A 21,669-nucleotide genomic window follows, 5' to 3' on the forward strand; every position below is an offset into this window, starting at 1 on the left:
TGTTGCGAAACCTTTTTGCCTCATATGACCTACCAGAAGTTGTTTTAGATAATGGACCCCAATTTGTCTCCTCCAAATTCAAACTGTTTCTTGCCAAAAATGGAATCAAGCAAGCACTGGTCCCAGCGTATCATCCAGCATCAAATGGAGCGACTGTGAGGTGTGTGCAGATCTTAAAATGTGCTCTTGTGAAGCAGGTCCTTGACAGAAGTGGACAGCCCAGCATCTCGCTGCAACACAGGCTGTCAAACTTTCTGCTCATGTATAGGGCTATGCTGTACTCAGTCGCAGGTCTCTCTCCAGCTGAGCTGTTCTTAAAAAGAAAGATACGCACTCGGTTCAGTCTGTTGAGACCAGACCTGTAATGAACTGTAGAATACAAGCAAGTAAAGCAGAAACCGTATCATGACATTGAGAGAATTTCAGGAGAATGAACAAGTCTGAGTGAAAAATTTCATGGGAGGAGAAGAGAAATGGACTGCTATTAGTCATAAAGCGCTTGGGGCCTGTGGCATACCTTGTCTTGGAGGGGAACAGGAGATGTTCTGTCCATGTTGACCACATGGTGCGAAGAAGAGGAGAACTCCATGAACCAGGGCCATACACGCCTTTTGAGGAAAAAGATCTATCATCAGCCGCTCTACCAGTGCTTGACCCAGCATCAACCACTGGAGAGAAACCGCCTGACATGGACATGTCAGACAAGGGCATCTGCCTGAAAAGCCCAGCAGTGCCTTGCAAGGCTACTCCTCCTCTATCCAACAGCGACAGCACCGCTGCTGTATCTCCAGGGGTATAGCCACAGAGAAATCTGGAAAGTCTTAGAAGTGCTCCCAAGAGACTAGATTTGTGAGGAGTTTAAATGAGTTAAGAAAGAAAAAAAAAATTAGAGAAAAGCACAATTAATGTTAAGGTGGCCATTACTGTGCGAGTTCTTTTAGTTAAGACGGGCCTTAAATTTAAAGGGAAGGAATGTAATAGCGTGGGTTTGATAGGCTACTGTTAAAGAAATTATGTGATTGGTTCACTGTGGTCCCATGATTTTAGTCAGTGTGCACCATCCGGGGCGTGCGCGAGAGTCAGTGAACGTGTACAGGTGTGACAATAGCTGGGGTTCTCAGTCTTTACTTTAAAGCCCACCTATTCATACTTGTAACAAGTCGGGGCCCATTAAAAAAGATCCTTAATTTTTCTGGCTCATCTATTCTATTAAAATCTAATAATCTATTTTTAAGTGTATTAATGGAATGCAACATCACTCCCTGTTACAGATGGGAGTCCAGGAATTAAATAAATGCAATAAAAACACACACTTTTAATTGTAGCAAATGTATTAAAACTGTATGGATATGCCAGAAGCTAAACCATGCATGCAGGGTATTCTCAGTCAAAAGGGATTATTCAAAAGTGAAGTCTGGTCACTGCCATGTTTGTATCCAGCAAACAAGCAAATTATTAAAACCAAGAAGTGGATATAGAAACCACTCAATGGAATAGATCCTTACACATTAACAAAGAAGAATTTTTCCCTATGAGTTGGAAAATTATCCATCCGTTGAGTTCCCCGACATTTCGGACTACCTGGTGTTGCAGACATCATTCTCCACGGACAAACAGATGAAGACCTGGAAGAGCATACAGGTATACAACTTTTTATCTGGGGCTGGGTTAAAGATCTGGGGATCAAGACACTACAAAATAAGTCCTGTATTGTTTATGCCCAGGTAAGGAGGAATTTCGGGGCTTTGTACGTGTATTTATGATGTTTGCTTGGACGCTACAAGTTTTAGTTTGGGATGTAAACAAACCACAGCCGCTTGAGCTTCCTTGCTCTTCTCATCATGCAGGCATCACAGATCCATATAATTTACCCACAAACGTATTTATTTATTCTGCACACTGCTCTCTGTGTGCATGGGGGTTAAATGCAGAACACGATTGTGACAAAAGGCATGGTGTTCTTAATTTACCCACAAATGTATTTATTCCACTTAAAGTGTACAGCAAACCAGTTACCGGATTTGGGACACTACGACATCCTGAACTATTTAGTATTTGACTTCAAACTTGGAAAAAAAAAATTTGCGGCCCTGATGGCCTATTAGTGGGCTGGGGTCCAGTGGTTCGGAAACGGTGCCCCATAGATCTGGAACGGTAAGAGGAGAGAGAATGTGAGGAAAAGTTGCACCCTGCCACCCTGAAAAAAAAATCATGAAAATTTGACAGAGTTATAAGTGACTGAAAAAAAGCCTGTTTTTCATGAATCATTCCAATTCGGTGATCCGGATGAGCACCAAGTGTCATAGCAATGTAAATTCAGCCCAAAGCTGTTCAGCAAGTGAAATTTGGTGATGCACGGTTGAAAACTGGGGGAGAAATGTCATCCTAAAAAAACGTTAGAATAACAACAACTAGATGGATACTGTGACTAAAGTCACAGTGATTTGCGCTAGCTCTTACAAACCAGGCCGTCTGGTCACCGTACCCTATAGATCAGGAACAGTAAGAGATAATGATGCTTAGTGAGGGGGGAAAATAGCCCGTTTTTCATGCATTATTCTGTTTCAGTGATCCGGATCAGCACCAAAAGTCATAGCAACTTAATTCAGCCCAGAGCTATTCTTCATATGAAATTTGGTGATAATTGGTTGAAAAGAGAGAGAAATAGTGCCCTAAAAACATTGAGAATAATAATACTGGGCGGCACGGTGGTGTAGTGGTTAGTGCTGTCGCCTCACAGCAAGAAGGTCCGGGTTCGAGCCCCGTGGCTGGCAAGGGCCTTTCTGTGTGGAGTTTGCATGTTCTCCCCGTGTCCGCGTGGGTTTCCTCCGGGTGCTCCGGTTTCCCCCACAGTCCAAAGACATGCAGGTTAGGTTAACTGGTGACTCTAAATTGACCGTAGGTGTGAATGTGAGTGTGAATGGTTGTCTGTGTCTATGTGTCAGCCCTGTGATGACCTGGCGACTTGTCCAGGGTGTACCCCACCTTTCGCCCGTAGTCAGCTGGGATAGGCTCCAGAAGCGGCTAGAGATAATGAGATGAGATAATAATAATATATAAAGTAGAAAGATCCTGAGTGAGGGTAACCATTTGCACTAGTGCTACTAGCGCAAATTAAAAAATCTACACATCTGTGTTCACATAGTGATGGACAGCACTAAGTAATACAACTGAACTGTTTTTGATAACCAAAATCAACACCTACACTAAGATCAACATCAGCCTGTGACTGACTATTATAATTATTTCACTATTTTTAATCATGCTTTCACACCTACAACAGGTCATAAGGGTTTGGACTATATACATAACCGTGTGCTTTCTCCACCCATTTACACTGCAAAAAATTGAAAACAATTTGAGAAAATTACTTAATACTAGTGAAATTATTTTGCTGCATGGACAGATACACTATACTGCCAAAAGTATTTGCTCACCTGCCTTGACTCACACATGAGCTTAAGTGACATCCCATTCCTAATCCATAGGGTTCAATATGACGTCGGTCCACCCTTTGCAGCTAGAACAGCTTCAACTCTTCTGGGAAGGCTGTCCACAAGGTTTAGGGGTGTGTTTATGGGAATTTTTGAACATTCTTCCAGAAGCACATTTGTGAGGTCACACACTGATGTTGGACGAGAAGGCCTGGCTCTCAGTCTCCACTCTAATTCATCCCAAAGGTGTTCTATCGGGTTGAGGTCAGGACTCTGTGCAGGCCAGTCAAGTTCATCCACACCAGACTCTGTCATCCATGTCTTTATGGACCTTGCTTTGTGCACTTGTGCACAGTCATGTTGGAAGAGGAAGGGGCCAGCTCCAAACTGTAAAAACAGTCTGCATGCCTAGGTGCTTGATTTTATACACCTGTGGCCATGGAAGTGATTGGAACACCTGATTCTGATAATTTGGATGGGTGAGCAAATACTTTTGGCAATATATGTATGTTTACTTGCTAAGACATCTTGGAATAAGTTGGTTGCAATCTAGAACTAGGTTTAATAATCTCAGAATTGGTGTCTTGTATTCTTCTAACAGGAAATTCTAGCTTGTTCCAACTATTTTCATTTGCCAAGATATTTTTTGCAGTGTACTTCCACATAATTATGTCTAATCTAGGTTGATGGAACTGAAAGCAGTGTTTTTTTGGACATACAGATACACAATGAGAAATACAGACATAGAAGGGACAACAGACAAAATATATATATTTTTTAAATAAAATCATTTAACATACTGAACAATACTTGTCACAGTAAAACACTGCCATCTATTCTCCTGTCTAAAACTGAACAACGTGTCTGTTGCTCAAGTCAGCGTTCAGGGTCACTGTAAGGGCTGCTTGAGGTCAAAGAGCCCAGTTCCTCCTTTCACAAGTTTTCCCACAACCAAGCAAGCTGAGGGTGAATTCAACTTATCATGCAAGCCTATAAAGCAAAAGAAAAAGACGACAATAATATCATACATGTTCATATTTCTAGCAATGGTCTGCTTATTTTTTATACTGAACTGACAATCGTCCATACCCAACATAGTGGCTTGTTTCAAAAACTTATAGCTGGTCTCAAAGGTCATCTGTTGCAACGGGGAGCTGTTGGACTGAATGCCGAAGCGGTTGAGGGGTTTGTACACGCCTTCAAAGCACATGTAATCGGCCACTAGGGAGAGATGCCGTGGGTCCACTTCGATACCTGCACAGACAAAAAGGAGCAGCAGTGAACTGCAGGTCGCACATAACCATGAAACGAACCCAACTTTGTGAACACAGACTTACCATAAACAGCAAACACGTCTTTAATCTCCTTCTCAATGACCCTCAGAGCCACTTCAATACCGTACGTGTTGGCCATGGCATGGATCTCATTTGAATATAAACGATTCAGGTCGAGAACCTTAAAACAGAGATAGATAAACGAGATTCCTTCAGCCTGCTAAAGTATCAAATATAATTTTATTTTCGCTCCCTCTACATCTAGCAAAACGTATAGAAAAAACAATGTTTAGAAACGCTAGCCCAGAGCGGTTGAGCAGATATATGTTTGCAGCAGCATACAGTGAAGACTGTATAGGATTTCCCTGTGAAACTACCACCACACCTCATCCCTGTGCGTACTGAAGTTTTCAAGGGGAAATTAACAAGATTTCAAAAACCTCTTCTCCTTTCCACAAATGGGAAGGTACTACATTCGCTTTTCATATCCTAAAAGTGCTACAGAATAAGTGAACTCACATCTCCATGCCTGAACATCTCCTGCATGTTGATGCCCTCGGTGTTCAGAACCAGTTCCTTGGGACCCTGCTTAGTGGTCACTTCGTTAAGTAAACAACGCGTAATACCTTTCGTTTCCATGATTACTGCGTTCTGAGCTTGTGCTACCACCAGAGAGGTCAGGTCAAAGTGCACTTTGCTTACTGGGAGCACCAGGGTAACCTGGGGAGAAAAAAAGAAGACAAAATTCACCAGGATGAAATGTGGTACTCTGCCAATGTAAGGAGGACTTGTACTGTGGATAATCTAAGGCTAATAATAAACAAAAAAAAATGTCTTGATGGTTAACAAAAGAAAACATTTAGCTAAAACAATGAAGCTTTATTAAGCACAGGGAAATCCATAACTTCATGATGAGCCACACCATGAAGCTATGGGAAAGGGTACTGGAGGCGAGATTGAGAAGACAGGTAGCAATCTGAACAGCAGTACGGGTTTATGCCAAGGAAGAGCACATCGGATGCAATTTTTTGCTTTCAGAATGTTGATGGAGAAGTACAGAGAAGGCCAGAGAAAGCTATATTGTGTGTTTGTAGACCTGGAGAAGGCATACGATAGAGTGCCGAGAGATGAGTTATGGTATTGTATGAGAAAGTGTGGAGTGAATGAGAAGTATATTAGAGTGGTGCAAGACATGTATGAGAACAGTGAAACAGCAGTGAGGTGTGCAGTTGGAACGACTGAATGGTTCAAGGTGAAGGTGGGACTCCATCAAGGATCTGCTTTGAGTCCTTTCTTGTTTGCCATAGTGATGGATAGCTTGACAGATGAAGTGAGGCAAGAGTCAGCATGGAACATGATGTTTGCGGATGATGTGATATGTGGTGAAAGTAGAAAGGAGGTTGAGTTGGGTTTGGAGAGATGGAGGTATGCACTGGAACAAAGAGGAATGAAAGTGAACAGTAGCAAAACAGAATACATGCGCATCAATGAGAATAGGGATGAGAGTGTAGTGAAGATGCAAGGAGTAGACGTAAAGAAAGTTGGTGAATTCAAGTCCCTGGGGTCAACTGTGCAGGAAAATGGGGGCTGCGATAGTGAGGTGAGAAGGAGAGTGCAGGCAGGGTGGAGCAGTTGGAGAAAGATTTCGGGAGTCATTTGTGATAAGAAAGTCGCAGTAAAAGTGAAAGGTAAGCTGTATAAGACAGTAGAGAGACCAGCTGTGATGTATGGATTGGAGACCGGACCCTTAACAAAGAGACAGGAGGCAAAGTTGGAGGTGGCGGAGTTGAGGATGTTAAGGTTAGCGATGGGAGTGACAAGGTTGGACAGGATAAGGAACAAGCACATCAGAGGGACAGCACATGTGGAGAGCTTGGGAATGAAGCTAAGAGAGATGAGACTGAGATGGTATGGGCACATCCTGAGAAGAGATGCAGAGCATGTTGGAAGGAGAATGTTGAGGATGGAGCTGCCAGGCACACGAAAACGAGGAAGGCCAAAGAGGAGATACATGGATGTGGTGAGAGAGGACATGAAAGTGGCAGGTGTGGTAGAGAAGGATGCGGAAGACAGGGAGCAATGGAGATGAAAGATCCGCTGTGGCGACCCCTAATCGGGAGCAGCCAAAAGAAGAATGAAGCTTTATTAACTCAAACTTATTTGAACGTTTATGGTAGGACTCTCCAGTAGCAGTGGTTTGTAAGGGACAGTAAGTTTTTGGACACAAGAAAGTCTTCAATATAGAGGACTTTGCTGTGAGAGAGGAAACATGAGCAGCTTGAGAGGGAAAAACTCTTTATAGCAACATTAATGTAAGGGATAACAGGAAATAACTTCCACATATCCAATATGTGGTCATATACAGTATACACAACATGGCTAAAGGTTTGTGGATAGACATGGGGTAATCGTAATTGTAATCATAATTGATTGTAATCGATTACATTTTTTATGTAATCATAATGTAATCGTAATTTTACTCAGAAAACGTGCTGTAATTGTAATCGTAGGTACCAATAATGGTAATCATATAAGTATAACAAAATTACATGATGGTAAAAATATAAGTGAAGAACATTGGTACCTTGTGTATACTGAACATCTTTGGTCCATTTACCTACAAGGTCAGCAGACTTAAACCCTCTGGGGTCTGAGGGTATTTTTTGGCATGCTCTGATTTTATCATGCTCTGATTTTATCATCAATTTCAACAAATCTAAGCAGTATTTTCAGTCATATGACTTTTTTTTGTATTCAGCACAAGTTCAGCTACAATAATGTCTATGTAGTATATATTTCATAATTGTACTTTAAAAAAAATAACAGATAAATGAAGATGTTCTAAAAATGCAGTTTTAGAACTGTGTTGGAATGTGTGAAAAAACATGACCTTACCCATTTTGTCGAACCGTTTTGGTCACTTGAGGTGATTCTGTTCAGTCTTAGGAATGTATCAAGCACAAAAACTTAAATCTGCTTCATTGATTTGGCCAATTATGTCCTATTACATTTATTATATTATATACATTTATGTCCTATTGTTTGGGGATAAATGGTTGGCGGTGGGAGGTAGCCTGGGCCCGCCCATCCTAAGCGTGACGCAACACGAGGGCCTGTTGCGAGCTTAGTCTGGCCAGGCAAGCTATCTCCAGCTCTTCCAAGCTCCCGAAAAATCGGGAGCCAATCAACTTTGAGCATCTCCAACGGCCCTGGGTAGAGGCGTGTTCAAGGCAGTGACGTAGTAGAACTGCGACCGGAAGCCATAGATTGTTTACAGAATCTATGCCGGAAGCGCTTCATTCACTAGAAACATTACGAACATGGAGCAGCAGCAAGCCTTTGACACAGCGGTAGATGCTGTATTGAAAGCATTCAACGAGAAGTTCTCATTGAAAACGGAGCAAAGAGCAGCCCTGGAGGTATTTATCTTCTTCCTGTTACTCAAGCAGTGTCCGTCACGTCACATACGTCAGAGGAAAGAGTGATGTGATTGGTTTAAGCTTCGTCACAGCCTTTTCTGGCTTCGACCAGTAGCAAACTGAGGCATTTCAGGGAGGCGGGTCAACCACGCGCTTTGGGAAACGGTTGGGCTTAATATCTTTGCCAGACCAAATGCTCGCAGAGCTTTGAAGTCACGTTAGCCAGACTAGGTGGGAGGGGTAAAAGATTTCCATTCACATTCAATGAGAAGAGTGAAAACCCCTCCCACTGCCAACACTTAATCCCATCAGATCAAGTCACCATGTTTTTTTTCACACATTCCAACACAGTTCTGAAACCAATTTTTACAGCAGCTTAATTTCTCTGGTATTTGACTTTATTTTGGTATTTGACTCTATTCAGTGGGTCTTAAAATGAACTCCTGTACTATTCTACTCAGTTCAGAGCCACGACCAACTGTTACACAATTACTCTGCAATTTTGCTCCCACTCCAACTTTTACTCTCTGAACTCAAAATAGGGCAAAATTAACTATTTTGCGGAAAATACTTTTAACTCTGGAAAAAACTGCTCAGTCATTTTTCCTGTGTATGCACTACAGCGCACGCATATCAACCGATCTGCTCATCAGAAATAGAAGAAAGAAATGATGAATGTTTTCACATATAGTCTCTTGCACTTTAATGTACACTGGCCAGTTTTACATTACATTTTACGTTAATAATAGAGACTATATGTGAAAACATACATAATGAAAAATTATAATAAAATGTTGCAAGTAAAACTAACATTCTTGTTTTTTTCCCTTTATTTTCATAATTTGATTCATTGAATAATATTGCTCCTAATTTGTCCCCAAATAGGTCAAAAGCACTTGTCCATAACATAATTCGGCACAGTATTTGCTGTAATCGTAATTGTGTTCAAGTAATTGTAATTGTAATCGTGGTACATGTGATGTAATCATAATTGTAATCTAAACTTTACAAGTAATCGTAATTAAATTTCACATAATCACCCCAAGTCTATTTGTGGACAACTGACCATCAAACCCAAATGTAGGTCTTCTCCAAACTCTTCCCACGAAGTCCAAAGCATACAATTATCTATTTATCTGATGTTTATGTATGCTGCAATTTCTCTTTACTGGAAGTTGAGCCAAACATGTTCCAGTATGACAATGCCCCTGTGCACAAAGCGAGGTCCATGAAGACTTTTTTTTTTTACTGGTTTATTCTCCAGCTATAATGCCTCTTTATATCTACTTTCCTTGTTCTGTTGAAAGAGTTATACAATTAAAGTTGACAAAAGATATTTTGGAGTCTTTTGACTCATTTTTGGCCCAAACAAGATTTCTTACATTACTCATGGATTAAAGCAAAAAAAAAAAAATCATCTGACTGAAAAAAAGCTCCATGTCGTTGGCCCCTACCACATCAGCGATGCGTCAAATTTTAAACGCCGTGTTGTCCATTATCCCCTCAGCCCCTACTTATAGTACATTTACATAATTTTAACAAATGACTAAAGCTAAGGCAAGACTTTACCATTGTCATTACTGGCTATAAATGATGAAACATCAAGTTTTCAGCGCAAAGTGCAAAGTTATTTCAACAATACTTTAGTAATGCACAACAGTGGTTAAGAGAAAAGTGCAAGTGCAGTCGAACTTGAACCATGCTTTCAAAAGAGTGGAACAGAAAGAACTTGCAAGAAAAGTAAAGTGAAAGTTCACTTTTTCTGCTTCTTCGCAGTGAAGCCAAAGGCATCTAGTTTTTTGCCATTGCTTCCATAGACTTTTTTTTTATGGCAAACGACACAAAAGCGCATACCTGCCATTTTCATCTTTTTGCACCATTAACTAAATGGCTTGCCATTATCGCCCATTTCATTTAGCCAAGCCCATCTCCACTTATTCTTTACCGTTTTGCCGATGTCTGACACATCTGTGCCTTCATTTAAAAGAAGTGTGTCCATGCTGGCAAAACCGAAAGTAATTTGACGCGCTCTAGTGATGGAAATCGAAGGGCCCATGTCAGGTGAAATATGGCCTTATACGCAGTACTCGAGTTGGGGGAGGCATCCCCCTTCTGAAATAAAAATCTCAAATCATCCCCCTTATAAAACGGCCACCCCCCCCATCACATCCCTTGTGCCATTTTACCGATTAATGTGGAAATTAGCCTACTATTACTTTAACAAATATTACTACCATTTCAACATTAGAGGCTTTGCGCAGTGATAGCCTACATGTAGCCGGATAAAAAAGACGCATATTTATTTATTCGGTTGCACCGCTCATTCACATCTATACGGAGGTTTCAGTCACTGAAAACAGCTACTTTCGCAAACTCTGGGCAGAGTGGAGATTTCTGAAAACTCCATCTTCAGACACTTGTGTAAATCGGGAAAACGAAGCAACAGTGGGCGAGAGGGCGCGCGTGAATATAATGAGTCATAGGTGTGAATCTTTCACCGAATGCCAATTGTCCCAGTTCTTCATGAACTCGCACGCGCAAATTCATCAGGTTAACTTTCAAATAACTGTTCTTGTGCACTTGCGACACCGGAGCCACTTTCCTGAATTTTGAGCTTTGGAGTATTCGCTTCTTTATCTATTTAATCTAATTTATTTGTCACATACATTAAATTACTAATGTAAAACATTAGTAGCCTATTTAAGCAATCGCTGTTTTCTCCACTGTTTTCTGACCTTTTGTGCTTAGTGAATGAGACACTTCATTACACTCCACTGACCGACATCCAATTCCGGACTTTTTTGAAAATGTAAAATATAGGCCTACGAGATGTTTTTTTGGGACTTAATTCGCGTTGGTCCTTCACTATTAATTTTTGAGACTGACGAGGCACTAAACACTGTGGAATTATTTTCTTCTTACTATGAAGTTTGGCATCTTAAACAAGTGTCGGGAAATCTTGCAGCCCGACTCTGCAGCCTCCAATGTTTAAGCGAACTGCTGAAACCATAATGTTTAAAGATTAAATCGTAGGCTAATCAAACCAAAGAAAAACACAGCCTTTCCAGAACGTTGTCTGCCGAAGCCTGTTTAACCTACAAAAGGCTTAATAGCAAAGGTCTTGCTGCGGCTTCAACTTTTCACCTGATCACCTTTCAATAGGCAAATATCATTATTACTACTACTACAAAAGGCCTAGTATTAGTAGTAGACAAGTAACCTAGTTGCCCAGTAGTAGGACAGCCAAATAGTTTCATCAGTGGCCTACGCCGAGCCTCCCCGGGACTAGACAGTAGCGTAGGCTGTATTTATTTATTTATGCCTATCTAGTGCAACAACTTATTCCTTTACATATACTCAAACATAGCACAAGAAAGGGTTCAACAACAGGCAATCACAGCAGCTTGGTGAAGTTCTAAATCACATCGGTGTCACCCTTTTTTCCCTCGGATCTGCATCACTCTCATTATTGACCTTTAGCGCTCCCAGTTGAAGGAAATCCGTCGTAGCGACGGAAAACTTTAATCCATGCATTACTGGAAAAACAATCTAAACCCCCCCAATAGTCTCCCACTCCTATACAGAAGGCTCTCTGGTGGTATGATATTCAATAACAATGAAACACAGTGCAATATCCAAGGAACACTATATGACTGTACCTCACACCACAGGCCTTTCTGCTGGTCATATTTGTAGGCCTCAATGCTGGAGCTGAGCTGCAGCACTTTGTTGACTCTCATTGATTCCTGTGTGTCTCCATCCACATTCTGTTGGCTGGCGGGTTGGCTGTTGTCATGCCTCTCCTCAGATAGTTGCTCCGAGTCCACCTCTTCCTCTGGTTGTTCCGTCACCTCTTCTTGGTCTTCATCCCCACTCTTCTCCCCCTCCTCACTCTCATAGTCAACCTGCAATACAAAACAGTTGCTAAAACTTTTTTCTGCCTCCGTTTCTACCACTAATAAGCCTGCAAGTACAACTAATATGCTTTTAAGTAATCAAACAAGGTAGAAACATGTATGTGACAACGGGAACATCTAATTTGAGAGATACTGACTCGTAGCTTTCTTTAGGAACACAAGGAACAAGATCTGTAGACATGTAACAGATATGACAAAGGCGTTTGTGTCCTGTTCTTTACCTCCTCCTCTTGCTTTTCCTTCCTCTTGGCGTCAGTGGCATCTGCGTCCCCTTCATTTGCCTCATCGTCCACCACTCTGCCCTCCTCTGCTTCCTCATCTCCATCATCCTGAGAACACTCAGCATGTGAGCACCACAGTTTAACTCACCATTTATGCTCCAATACTGATTAAAGAAAAAATTTCAGATGTTCTGAAACTTACTGCTCTATTAGTGGAGCCCTCTGCATCATTACCGGTGTCTTTCGCTGTGGCCTTGCGTGTGTCCACTGAATTTATAGAGGCCAGCTTGGCACTCAGTTTCTTGATGGCGTCAAGCAATAAAAAGAAGAATCTGGAGGAAATAAAATAGCACAGAAATATCACATCTGCTAGTTTTCTATACTTGCATGAATTATATCTTGGTAAGATTTTTACTACACACATTTATAATCATCAAATGGACCTGCTGTAATCCATAATCAAAAGTTATCGATTACATTGTGTTTATTAATATATAAATCAGTTTCCAGTTATTCTATGCTAAATCATGATTTTATATGCATTTTTCTTAAACTAAGATGAGAGGGGTTTTGATTGTCAAATGTACGTTCAAGAGTCAGATAGTGAAATTAAATGTTTTAATACATCCTAGGAGTATTTAGACCTGCACTCTTATGTGGATAGGGCAGTAAATTTGAAACGAGTTAGCAGAAAGCTGAACTCGCCTGTCTTCCATGAAGCGGAGGATCTGCTGGGGAAGCAGCAACTTATCCTGCTGGTACCGCTCTGGAGGAAGGAAGTGGAATGTGATGGTGAAGATTCGTTTCTTCTGGCCTCTTTTACCTTCCAGTCGAAGTGTCTCTACCACATCCACTTTGTGCAACACCTGGGGAGTTTAAAAAGGATTTTAGCGCCATCCTTTTTTCCTATACAGGTTTATATTAATGAACAAGAGCTACTTGGGATCAGAGCATAACAGGTCAGCGCTGATTTTCAAACCTTCTTTTAAATGAAGCATTAGTGCTAGCATCTTTAGGTGAATGGGAAAGGTACATTTGAACAAGTACTGTTCCCTCCAACATCACATCCCCAAACCATGCATAAACACTGCCCAGCCTAAAAATCTAAATGTATGAACAGGCAATATGATGAATAGATGAGTAAAAGTGACTTATGTCCTGATTCAATACATGGGCAGCTGTGGCTCAAAGTTTAAGGTGCTGGGTTACTGCTCTGAAGGTCATTAGTTCAAGCCCCAGCACTGACGAGCTGCCACTGTTGAGCCCTTGAGCAAGGCCCTTAACCATTGCCGCTCCAGGAGTATACATAGTTTGCACATGACGTCACAGAGTCGGGGATTCCCTAGTGGCGGCCATCTTGTGGGTCAAGCTTACCGTACGGGTCACTGAGCACACATTGTAACGCACGAGTACAAAGTCTTCAAAAGAACCCAAGCAGGCTATTTAAAGCTAGCAATGGTGCACACCTGTTGTATTCACGGCTGTCGTAATAGGTCAGATGATGACGTCAAGCGGAGCTTTTATGGAATTCCCACTGTACGGGAGCACGAAGGTGAGCAAACAAAGAAACTCAGCATACAAAGGAGAAATCTATGGCTTGCGAGAATCAACCGCAAGGATTATCAGCCTTCCAAACACAGCAAAGTCTGCTCCGATCATTTTATAAGTGGTAAGTTGTTTAAATAAACCAGGGGTGTCCAAACTGATCCATAAAGGGCCGTGTGGCTGCAGGTTTTCATTCCAGCCATGCAGCAGCACACCTGACTTGGCTCATTCAATCAACTGAACTGTCTTCACACAGTCAAATACTTGCAGCCACACCCACCCTTGATTAAAGGGGTGGGTGTGTCAGTTGATTGAATAAGCCAAATGAGGTGTGCTGCTGCATGGCTGGAATGAAAACCTGCAGCCACACGGCCCTTTATGGATCAGTTTGGACACCCCTGAAATAAACAATCAATTGTGTTTAAGTTTGTTTTTGGAAACCAAAACATCACATCTCATCTCATTATCTCTAGCCGCTTTATCCTTCTACAGGGTCGCAGGCAAGCTGGAGCCTATCCCAGCTGACTACAGGCGAAAGGCGGGGTACACCCTGGACAAGTCGCCAGGTCATCACAGGGCTGACACATAGACACAGACAACCATTCACACTCACATTCACACCTACGGTCAATTTCGAGTCACCAGTTAACCTAACCTGCATGTCTTTGGACTGTGGGGGAAACCGGAGCACCCGGAGGAAACCCACGCGGACACGGGGAGAACATGCAAACTCCACACATAAAGGCCCTCGCCGGCCCCGGGGCTCGAACCCAGGACCTTCTTGCTGTGAGGCGACAGCGCTAACCACTACACCACCGTGCCGCCCGAAACCAAAACATCGTGTAAACAATCTCTGGAGAATGCCTAACTGGAACCGCTGAGTGTACGTTTACATTGTACACCGACATGGTACTGTAATACCACTAATGGATGTAAAATTTGTCTTAAATCAACTTGATATTATACACACACATTTATATGCAGTGTTGAGAGCTCTAAAATTCCAATGTTTACATACCTTGGCTGTAATTAGGACACGACTGTCACTTGTTTTTATATGGTGGACTTCACGGACCCAGCCACAGACAAAATAATTGTATGACTCCAGCGACTTGTATGCTTTGAGGTCGTCAAGTGTGCAGGCACTTTTACTATTCACGAAATAGTTCACAATATCAGGGTACGATATGGATGGCAGCCCTGCATAGTCACTTGAAAATGCATCTTTGTCCACTTCGTAGGGGTCAATTCCCCCAATCAAGGCCAGTTTGGCTGCATACCGTTGTCGTGAGATGTTGTCTAATGTATCTATATACTTCTGTTTGCTTGATTTTGCCGACATTGATCTTTATTTTAGAAAACTGACTATATAACTTCATAAATTCGTCCGACATAACATAGCCGGTAATGGCGATGGTCCGTTTTGTTTGACCCACAAGATGGCGGCTGGAGGGCGTTCCCCGGAATGCCGTGACGTCAGTGAAAACTATGAATAGTGTAATTTCCCCCACTTGTTGTCCGTCACTCTGGATAAGAGTGTCTGCTAATGCAATGTTGCTGCCATGCATCAGTTGTCCTTTCTCTCTTATACAGGACGTGGGACGCTACAGAGACCTGGGATGCTACAGGTTTTGCCCTGAGCAGATATTTTACAGAAGCTACTAAAGTGTGAGGAAAAGTTCACTGAATTAATGAATATCTAAAAGTATTGTCATTAAATTGAGCACATGTACCTCTGCCAGACACACACGTGTGAGCTTCTTCTGCAGGGTCTTCACTCGTTTTAAAGCTTTCTTGTTGCTTAAAACAGGAATGCTCATCATGGGGGTCTTGATGTTGGCGCTAGCAATCATAAGAATTTCACGCAACCTAGAATTAAAAAAAAAAAATGTATCCACTGTTCCACATTTTAGACATTTGTATTGTTGACCTGGTTTTGATTAGATGTATTTCAACAGTTTATAATTTTTTTTTTTTTATATCCATTATGTGACCTTAAAGCAACAACCTTTAAAGCTGTATCATGATCATCTGCTTTTGATATCAATCATATTACATGCTTCATCATGACAGGGTGACTCAAACAGACCTGGGAATACCCAGAGTGACGTTCATCTCTCCTCTGCCTGCAAAGTGAAAGGTGTTGAGAGTCATCTGAGTGGAAGGTTCACCGATACTCTGAGCAGCCAGCAGCCCCACAGCCTCTCCCGGCTCACACAACGCTCTCTGCCACTTCAGGTGCAACAGATGCTTTAATCTGGAAAGCAAGCATACACACAATGATGTGGGAATCAATAGCTATTCTTTATTTTCAAATGTTTTGCCAATTCCCCAGACAGCTATTTGGAACTTGTAAAAAATTTCCCACCTCTCATTGTCAACATATTCGGATGAAGAGTGAAATTCCTGCATGATGTTGAACTGACTGAGGTAGGACTCGATGAGGGATTCAAACGTTTCAGACACAGAACCGAAACAGATGTCAGGCCGGTAAACAGCGAGACATGGATCTGGGCAGTGGGCTGTCTTCTTTAGATACTTGACACGGCTGGATTCATCCATAGTTTTCCAACTCTCCATCAACTGTGACAAACAAAATAACATGTTCTTAGAAAAATTTGTAGAATCACAGTAAACTGCAGTGCACCATCCGAGTTATGTTTATTTGTGCCACTGTAGGTGGCGCTGTGACAAGTTTGGTCTTCATTTAAACACCTCAAAGACAAAAGATATGGTCATTGATTTTAGAAGAAACCAACCTTGTTCTTCATCACTGACTGATATTAATGGAAGTTACATAGAGTTGGTTGACCAGTATAAATATTTGGGCACAATCATAGACAACAGGCTCAAATTTGATGTGAATACTGAGGTCATTTGCAAGAAGGGGCAACAACGTTTGTACTTCCTTAGGAAGCTCAATGTGTTTGGTGTTGATAAGGTTATGTTGGTTTTATTTTACAAATCTTTTATAGAATCTGTTCTCACCTTTTCTTTTATTGCCTGGTATGGGGGCATCAATGTTAGGGATAAAAACAATCTCAGCCATATTGTAAAGGTGGCTGGGAAGCTGATTGGCTGTCCACAGTTATCCCTGCTGTCAATTTATGAGAAACAGGTCATCCAGAAGGCAGGGTCAATATTGGACTTTAAAGATCACCCTCTTCATTGTTCATTTGAAGCTCTCCCCTCAGGCCGAAAACTAAAGCTACATCCACACGACAACGGCAACGAGATTAAAAAAAAATAATATCGCGTCCACATGGGCAACGGATCAGTAAAATATCAGGTCCATATGGCAACGCAACGCTTGCTGAAAACGATGCAATACACATGCCACACCTCTAGGTGCGCTGTAAGACGGTCCCATCGGAGACACCAGAACAATAGAAGTAAGGACGCATGCGCATAAACTATTATGCGTGAGACTTCATATTAGCCACAGTCAGAAAAATCTGTTCGTAAAATTACGTTATAATGACCAAATACAAGGAAAAGTATTTTTCCAGTCTCACCTGTGAAAGGTAATCCCATGTGATCTCGTTTGGACGGCAAATCTGTTGGTACAGTTAAACGCAGCACATGAATGAGGCATCTTTATTCTCCGCTTTGACCCATCCAATATGGCGGCGAGGATGACGTATGATGCTATGCGGAAGGCGGCGTCTTTAATGGTCCGGAATAAATTGAATGCTACACGTTGATGGATTAATTTGTTCTTCTACGCCCTTTTTGAGGAATGTATTGTAGGACTTAAACCAACATCTGAAGAGGTGAGATCGCTCTTTTTTTTTCCCTATTTTTGCTGGCGGGATTGACTCTGCCCTAAGGGCTACTCTCTCTCTCTCTCTCTCTCTCACTTTGCACCATTACACAATAAATATTCACAGTGAAAATATTTTGTAAGCGCGTTTCATGAACCAAGTTATAGGATTTGTTGACAACTCGCATCGAGTTCGTTACACTTCTACCCGGCGTGAAGCACATGTGGTTGTGACATCATCGTAAACAAATCCGTTGTACTCATCCAGACGACTTCGCAACGGCGCCGTTGCCAGATCTTTCCACTCTGGAACCCGTTCTCAAAAGATTTCTTTTTGGGGCACCCAAAACGCCGGTGCCGTGTGGACGCCAGGCCGAAACGATAAACAATTTTATCAGATTCACCTGAATCCGGTGCCGTGTGGACAGGGCCTAAGAGTCCCCTTTTATAAGTCCAATAGGACAAGACACTCTTTTATCCCTAGTGCAATACGTCTGCTCAATTTGCACAAATTTGCTTTATTGCACACAAATGAGTCTGATGACCATGTGCCAGAAATATAGATGGGTAAGACAGTTTCTTTATATTAGTTTGTCTATTTATATTAGTTTGTGTCACTTTTCCTTTTTGTGTCTTTGTGTATCTGTGTGCTATTTATGTGTATCTGTACCTGACTGTAAGACAAGTTTCCCTTTGGGACAATAAATTTAAACTGAACTGAACTGAGTATAATATCAGTGACACTGAAATTAAAGTAGAATGGTGGTGTGTGTTGAACTGATTTGAGTGCATCAAGCACATCAGCGTGGCTGGGATTTCCTGGGTGACTGATGGGTTCAGATACAGTCCACGAACCATAAGTGATCAGCCAACAGCACTTCTGTGGTTAGAAACTCAAAATACTAGAGGATGATGACCACAAATTTTGCATGGAGAAAAAAAAAAAGCCCCAGCTGAGCATGCAAATAATATCTGGTCAGTGGTGGGTTTGTAGGGGTCCCTGTGCACTGATGGATGTGGTACAGTGAGGCTGAACAAGACCAATTTTACAGTCTGTAGAGTTGTATAAAGTGCACCTAGACTATGTTTACCTGAAAAATGGCCAATGATTGCAAGTCTAAGGTTGTATTTAAACACAAAGTTTGTGCGTTACGTGTATTTTTTTAATACTATGTATATTTTATATATTAGTCATGAGCATTTAATACTAAAATAGTTACAGAAATATAAGAGTCACTAAATACCAATATCAAACAATACTGGAAATGCTCCATCATGATAACATTTTTGGCCATGTTTCCAAGCCCCAATATCTTCCATTACTTTAAATTAGGGTCAGATGTTTTCAGGCTTGTAGTACTTGAGTCCGACTCGTGCCCCAATTTTAAGGACTCGTGACTTGACTTGGACTTGAGCACTGATGACTCGGACTTGGACTCGTGCATTAACTGCATTAGTACTCGTAAATTGGAGACGAGGACTCTGATTTTTTCCTTACTTTTTGTAACATGCCATAAGAATCTGGCATAAGGTATTTATATCTACATTAATTTTGTGCAAGAGTGTCACACCTGCGTGCCTTGACGTGTGCATCAGATAGACTCTCGGGTGCTTTGGACAGCACGCGCACGCCAAGTGGACTCTCTCTCGCGTGTGTGTGCGCTGTAAACGACTCACACCTGCACAGGATTAAGGCGCAATCAGCATGGCTATATAAAAACTGTGAACACACACTTAATTTGTGAAGTATTGAGTTGCACTGCTGACATATTACCGAGCCTTGTTTGGTTTCCTGATCCCTGATTTCCTGTTTCTCGTCTTTGATTCTGCCTAGTGTACGATAACCTGTTTGTGCCTCGCTCGACCTATTGCATGTTTCACTGTTTTACGATTTTGCCTGCTGTTCTGGATTGTTCACCTGTCTTCACTTGTATTAATAAACACACCTTCTGCGCTTATATCCGTCTCCCAACCATCTCTGACAGAATACTTCGCACTCCCTGACAAAGAGAATGCACATTCACCTGTTCACACGTCGTGTTCAGGAACAAACTAATGTTAATGGTGCTAAAACAGCCACCGTCAAATGGTGCGGTTCGAGTCTTGGACTTGACTTGAAACTTTTTTCAATGACTTGGACTTGACTGGGATTTGAACACTGGGGACTCGAGACTGGACTCGAACTTGAGGTTTAGTGACTCGACTACAACACTGGATGTTTTAAACGTCTCATTACTTGTAGAGTAGTATTATCTCTCCCGTTGATGAACTCTCCACCCTGGGCTTCAGCCTGAGCCTTAATCTTGCTCAATTTCTTCTGAGAGAAGAGCAGGAAGGCGCCATCTCTGGGAGACGAATGCTTGTGCTTAGCCTTCCACTTCTTAATGGCCTTAAAGTGGCGATGAACTGCCTGTGGGTCTAGTTTAGCCAGCACATCATCCAAGCACTGTGATTTTCTGAAAACCTTCAAAAGCAAAGGAAAAAAAAGCTCCATTTTCATACCTTCATTATTGTTCTATAGACAAGACAGCTTTGACAGATAAATGAAATGTGCGTCAACAAAGAAGCGACTGTCAAAAGTATGAGAATGAATAGCCTTAAACTGCGTGGTAAGATCCTTTAGATGTGCAAACACTAGTTAAGCAGTGTGTCCTACCTCAAAGTTGTCTTTGAGGAAAGGGAATTGACGAGGCTGCAGGAATTGAGTTTTGGGAATGTCCAGGCCATCCTCTCCATAGAGGAACTGCACCACACTGCCATCACTGTCCCTCACCGTCAAGTCATACTGAACCACCAGTCCCTCAAGGTGCTTTATCACACATCTACAACATGGAAAAAAAAAATTCAGCACAACACACTAATAAAGAGGGCGGCACAGTGGTGTAGTGGTTAGCGTTGTCGCCTCACAGCAAGAAGGTCCGGGTTCGAGCCCCGTGGCTGGCGAGGGCCTTTCTGTGTGGAGTTTGCATGTTCTCCCCGTGTCCGCGTGGGTTTCCTCCGGGTGCTCCGGTTTCCCCCACAGTCCAAAGGCATGCAGGTTAGGTTAACTGGTGACTCTAAATTGACCGTAGGTGTGAATGGTTGTCTGTGTCTATGTGTCAGCCCTGTGATGACCTGGCGACTTGTCCAGGGTGTACCCCGCCTTTCGCCCGTAGTCAGAGCTGGGATAGGCTCCAGCTTGCCTGCGACCCTGCAGAACAGGATAAAGTGGCTAGAGATAATGAGATGAGAAAAACCTATAATTTTAACAGGGTGTGTACACTTTCTATATCCACTGTAGGTACTAAGAAAATCTTTACATAAGATAATGCTAAGTAGTAGGGTGCATCAGTTGCCCTCACTTTCATAAAATCTGATGCAGTTTTGTTTGGGTGTTCCTTTTCACCAATAAAGACATCCTGTAAATTTTTTTGACCATATTCAAAAGTCTAATGGTGGCACCATGAGGTTCATTTTTTGCCAAAAAAAAGCTTATTTTATGTTTTTGCGTAAGGTTTGAATCACAATGTTGGACTCCATTTATTGATTTCTTGTGACCCAGAGATCATGTTAAGAACCTTTGCAAGGGATTGAGAAGCATTAATGTGATTCATAATACATTTGTATTGTTTAAAAGTAGTTGAACAATGATTCAATGAACAGCTAAAACTCAAACTGTGCTTGATAATATATTTAGAATATGGACTAAAAATGTGTATCTGAGATATCTGGTATACTCTATAAGGTGCCATAATGTTTCATGAAAAGTGATCGAAATTTTGTCATAAAATAGCAACTTTTTCCATAACTTTGAGCTCCTGGTGCCACCATTAAACTTTTGAATTTTGTCAAAATATTTCACCCAGTGTGTTTTCTTACCAAAAGGAACATAAAAACAAAAATGCATCATGATCGGAGGAACTTTTCATTTTTAGGGGGCAACTGATGCACCCTACTAAGTAGTCATTACTAGCCTCTTTATTAGCTGTGTGACCATTGTGCCTGTTCAGAACTGTTCATTACAGAGCTCTACAGGAAAGGGGAGAGTAGGAACAGCACAGGGTAAAGCCAATGATTTTAGAGTGTATCTTAAGTGCTTCAGTCTCCTCACTCCCAT

At 41.8% G+C, this 21,669-nt stretch overlaps 1 protein-coding gene across 1 annotated transcript in view; it reads right to left on the reverse strand.

Annotated features, from left to right (window-relative positions):
* Nucleotides 1-3,236: 3,236 nt before the first annotated feature.
* The window catches only part of polr1a (RNA polymerase I subunit A), a 59,658-nt gene continuing 41,225 nt past the window's right edge, over nucleotides 3,237-21,669 (reverse strand). Inside the window, exons 22-34 of the mRNA XM_060927431.1 lie at nucleotides 20,230-20,395; nucleotides 19,810-20,037; nucleotides 16,179-16,393; nucleotides 15,900-16,067; nucleotides 15,544-15,679; nucleotides 12,971-13,131; nucleotides 12,468-12,597; nucleotides 12,266-12,373; nucleotides 11,787-12,032; nucleotides 5,228-5,428; nucleotides 4,772-4,889; nucleotides 4,524-4,688; nucleotides 3,237-4,424 (exon numbers count right to left, since the gene is read on the reverse strand). Of these exons, the coding sequence (XP_060783414.1) occupies nucleotides 4,324-4,424; nucleotides 4,524-4,688; nucleotides 4,772-4,889; nucleotides 5,228-5,428; nucleotides 11,787-12,032; nucleotides 12,266-12,373; nucleotides 12,468-12,597; nucleotides 12,971-13,131; nucleotides 15,544-15,679; nucleotides 15,900-16,067; nucleotides 16,179-16,393; nucleotides 19,810-20,037; nucleotides 20,230-20,395 (2,143 nt within the window). The 3' untranslated portion in view covers nucleotides 3,237-4,323. The remainder of the gene's footprint in view (nucleotides 4,425-4,523; nucleotides 4,689-4,771; nucleotides 4,890-5,227; nucleotides 5,429-11,786; nucleotides 12,033-12,265; nucleotides 12,374-12,467; nucleotides 12,598-12,970; nucleotides 13,132-15,543; nucleotides 15,680-15,899; nucleotides 16,068-16,178; nucleotides 16,394-19,809; nucleotides 20,038-20,229; nucleotides 20,396-21,669) is intronic.

The sequence above is a fragment of the Neoarius graeffei genome, chromosome 8 (assembly GCF_027579695.1).
Source record: "Neoarius graeffei isolate fNeoGra1 chromosome 8, fNeoGra1.pri, whole genome shotgun sequence".
Taxonomy (NCBI): domain Eukaryota; kingdom Metazoa; phylum Chordata; class Actinopteri; order Siluriformes; family Ariidae; genus Neoarius; species Neoarius graeffei.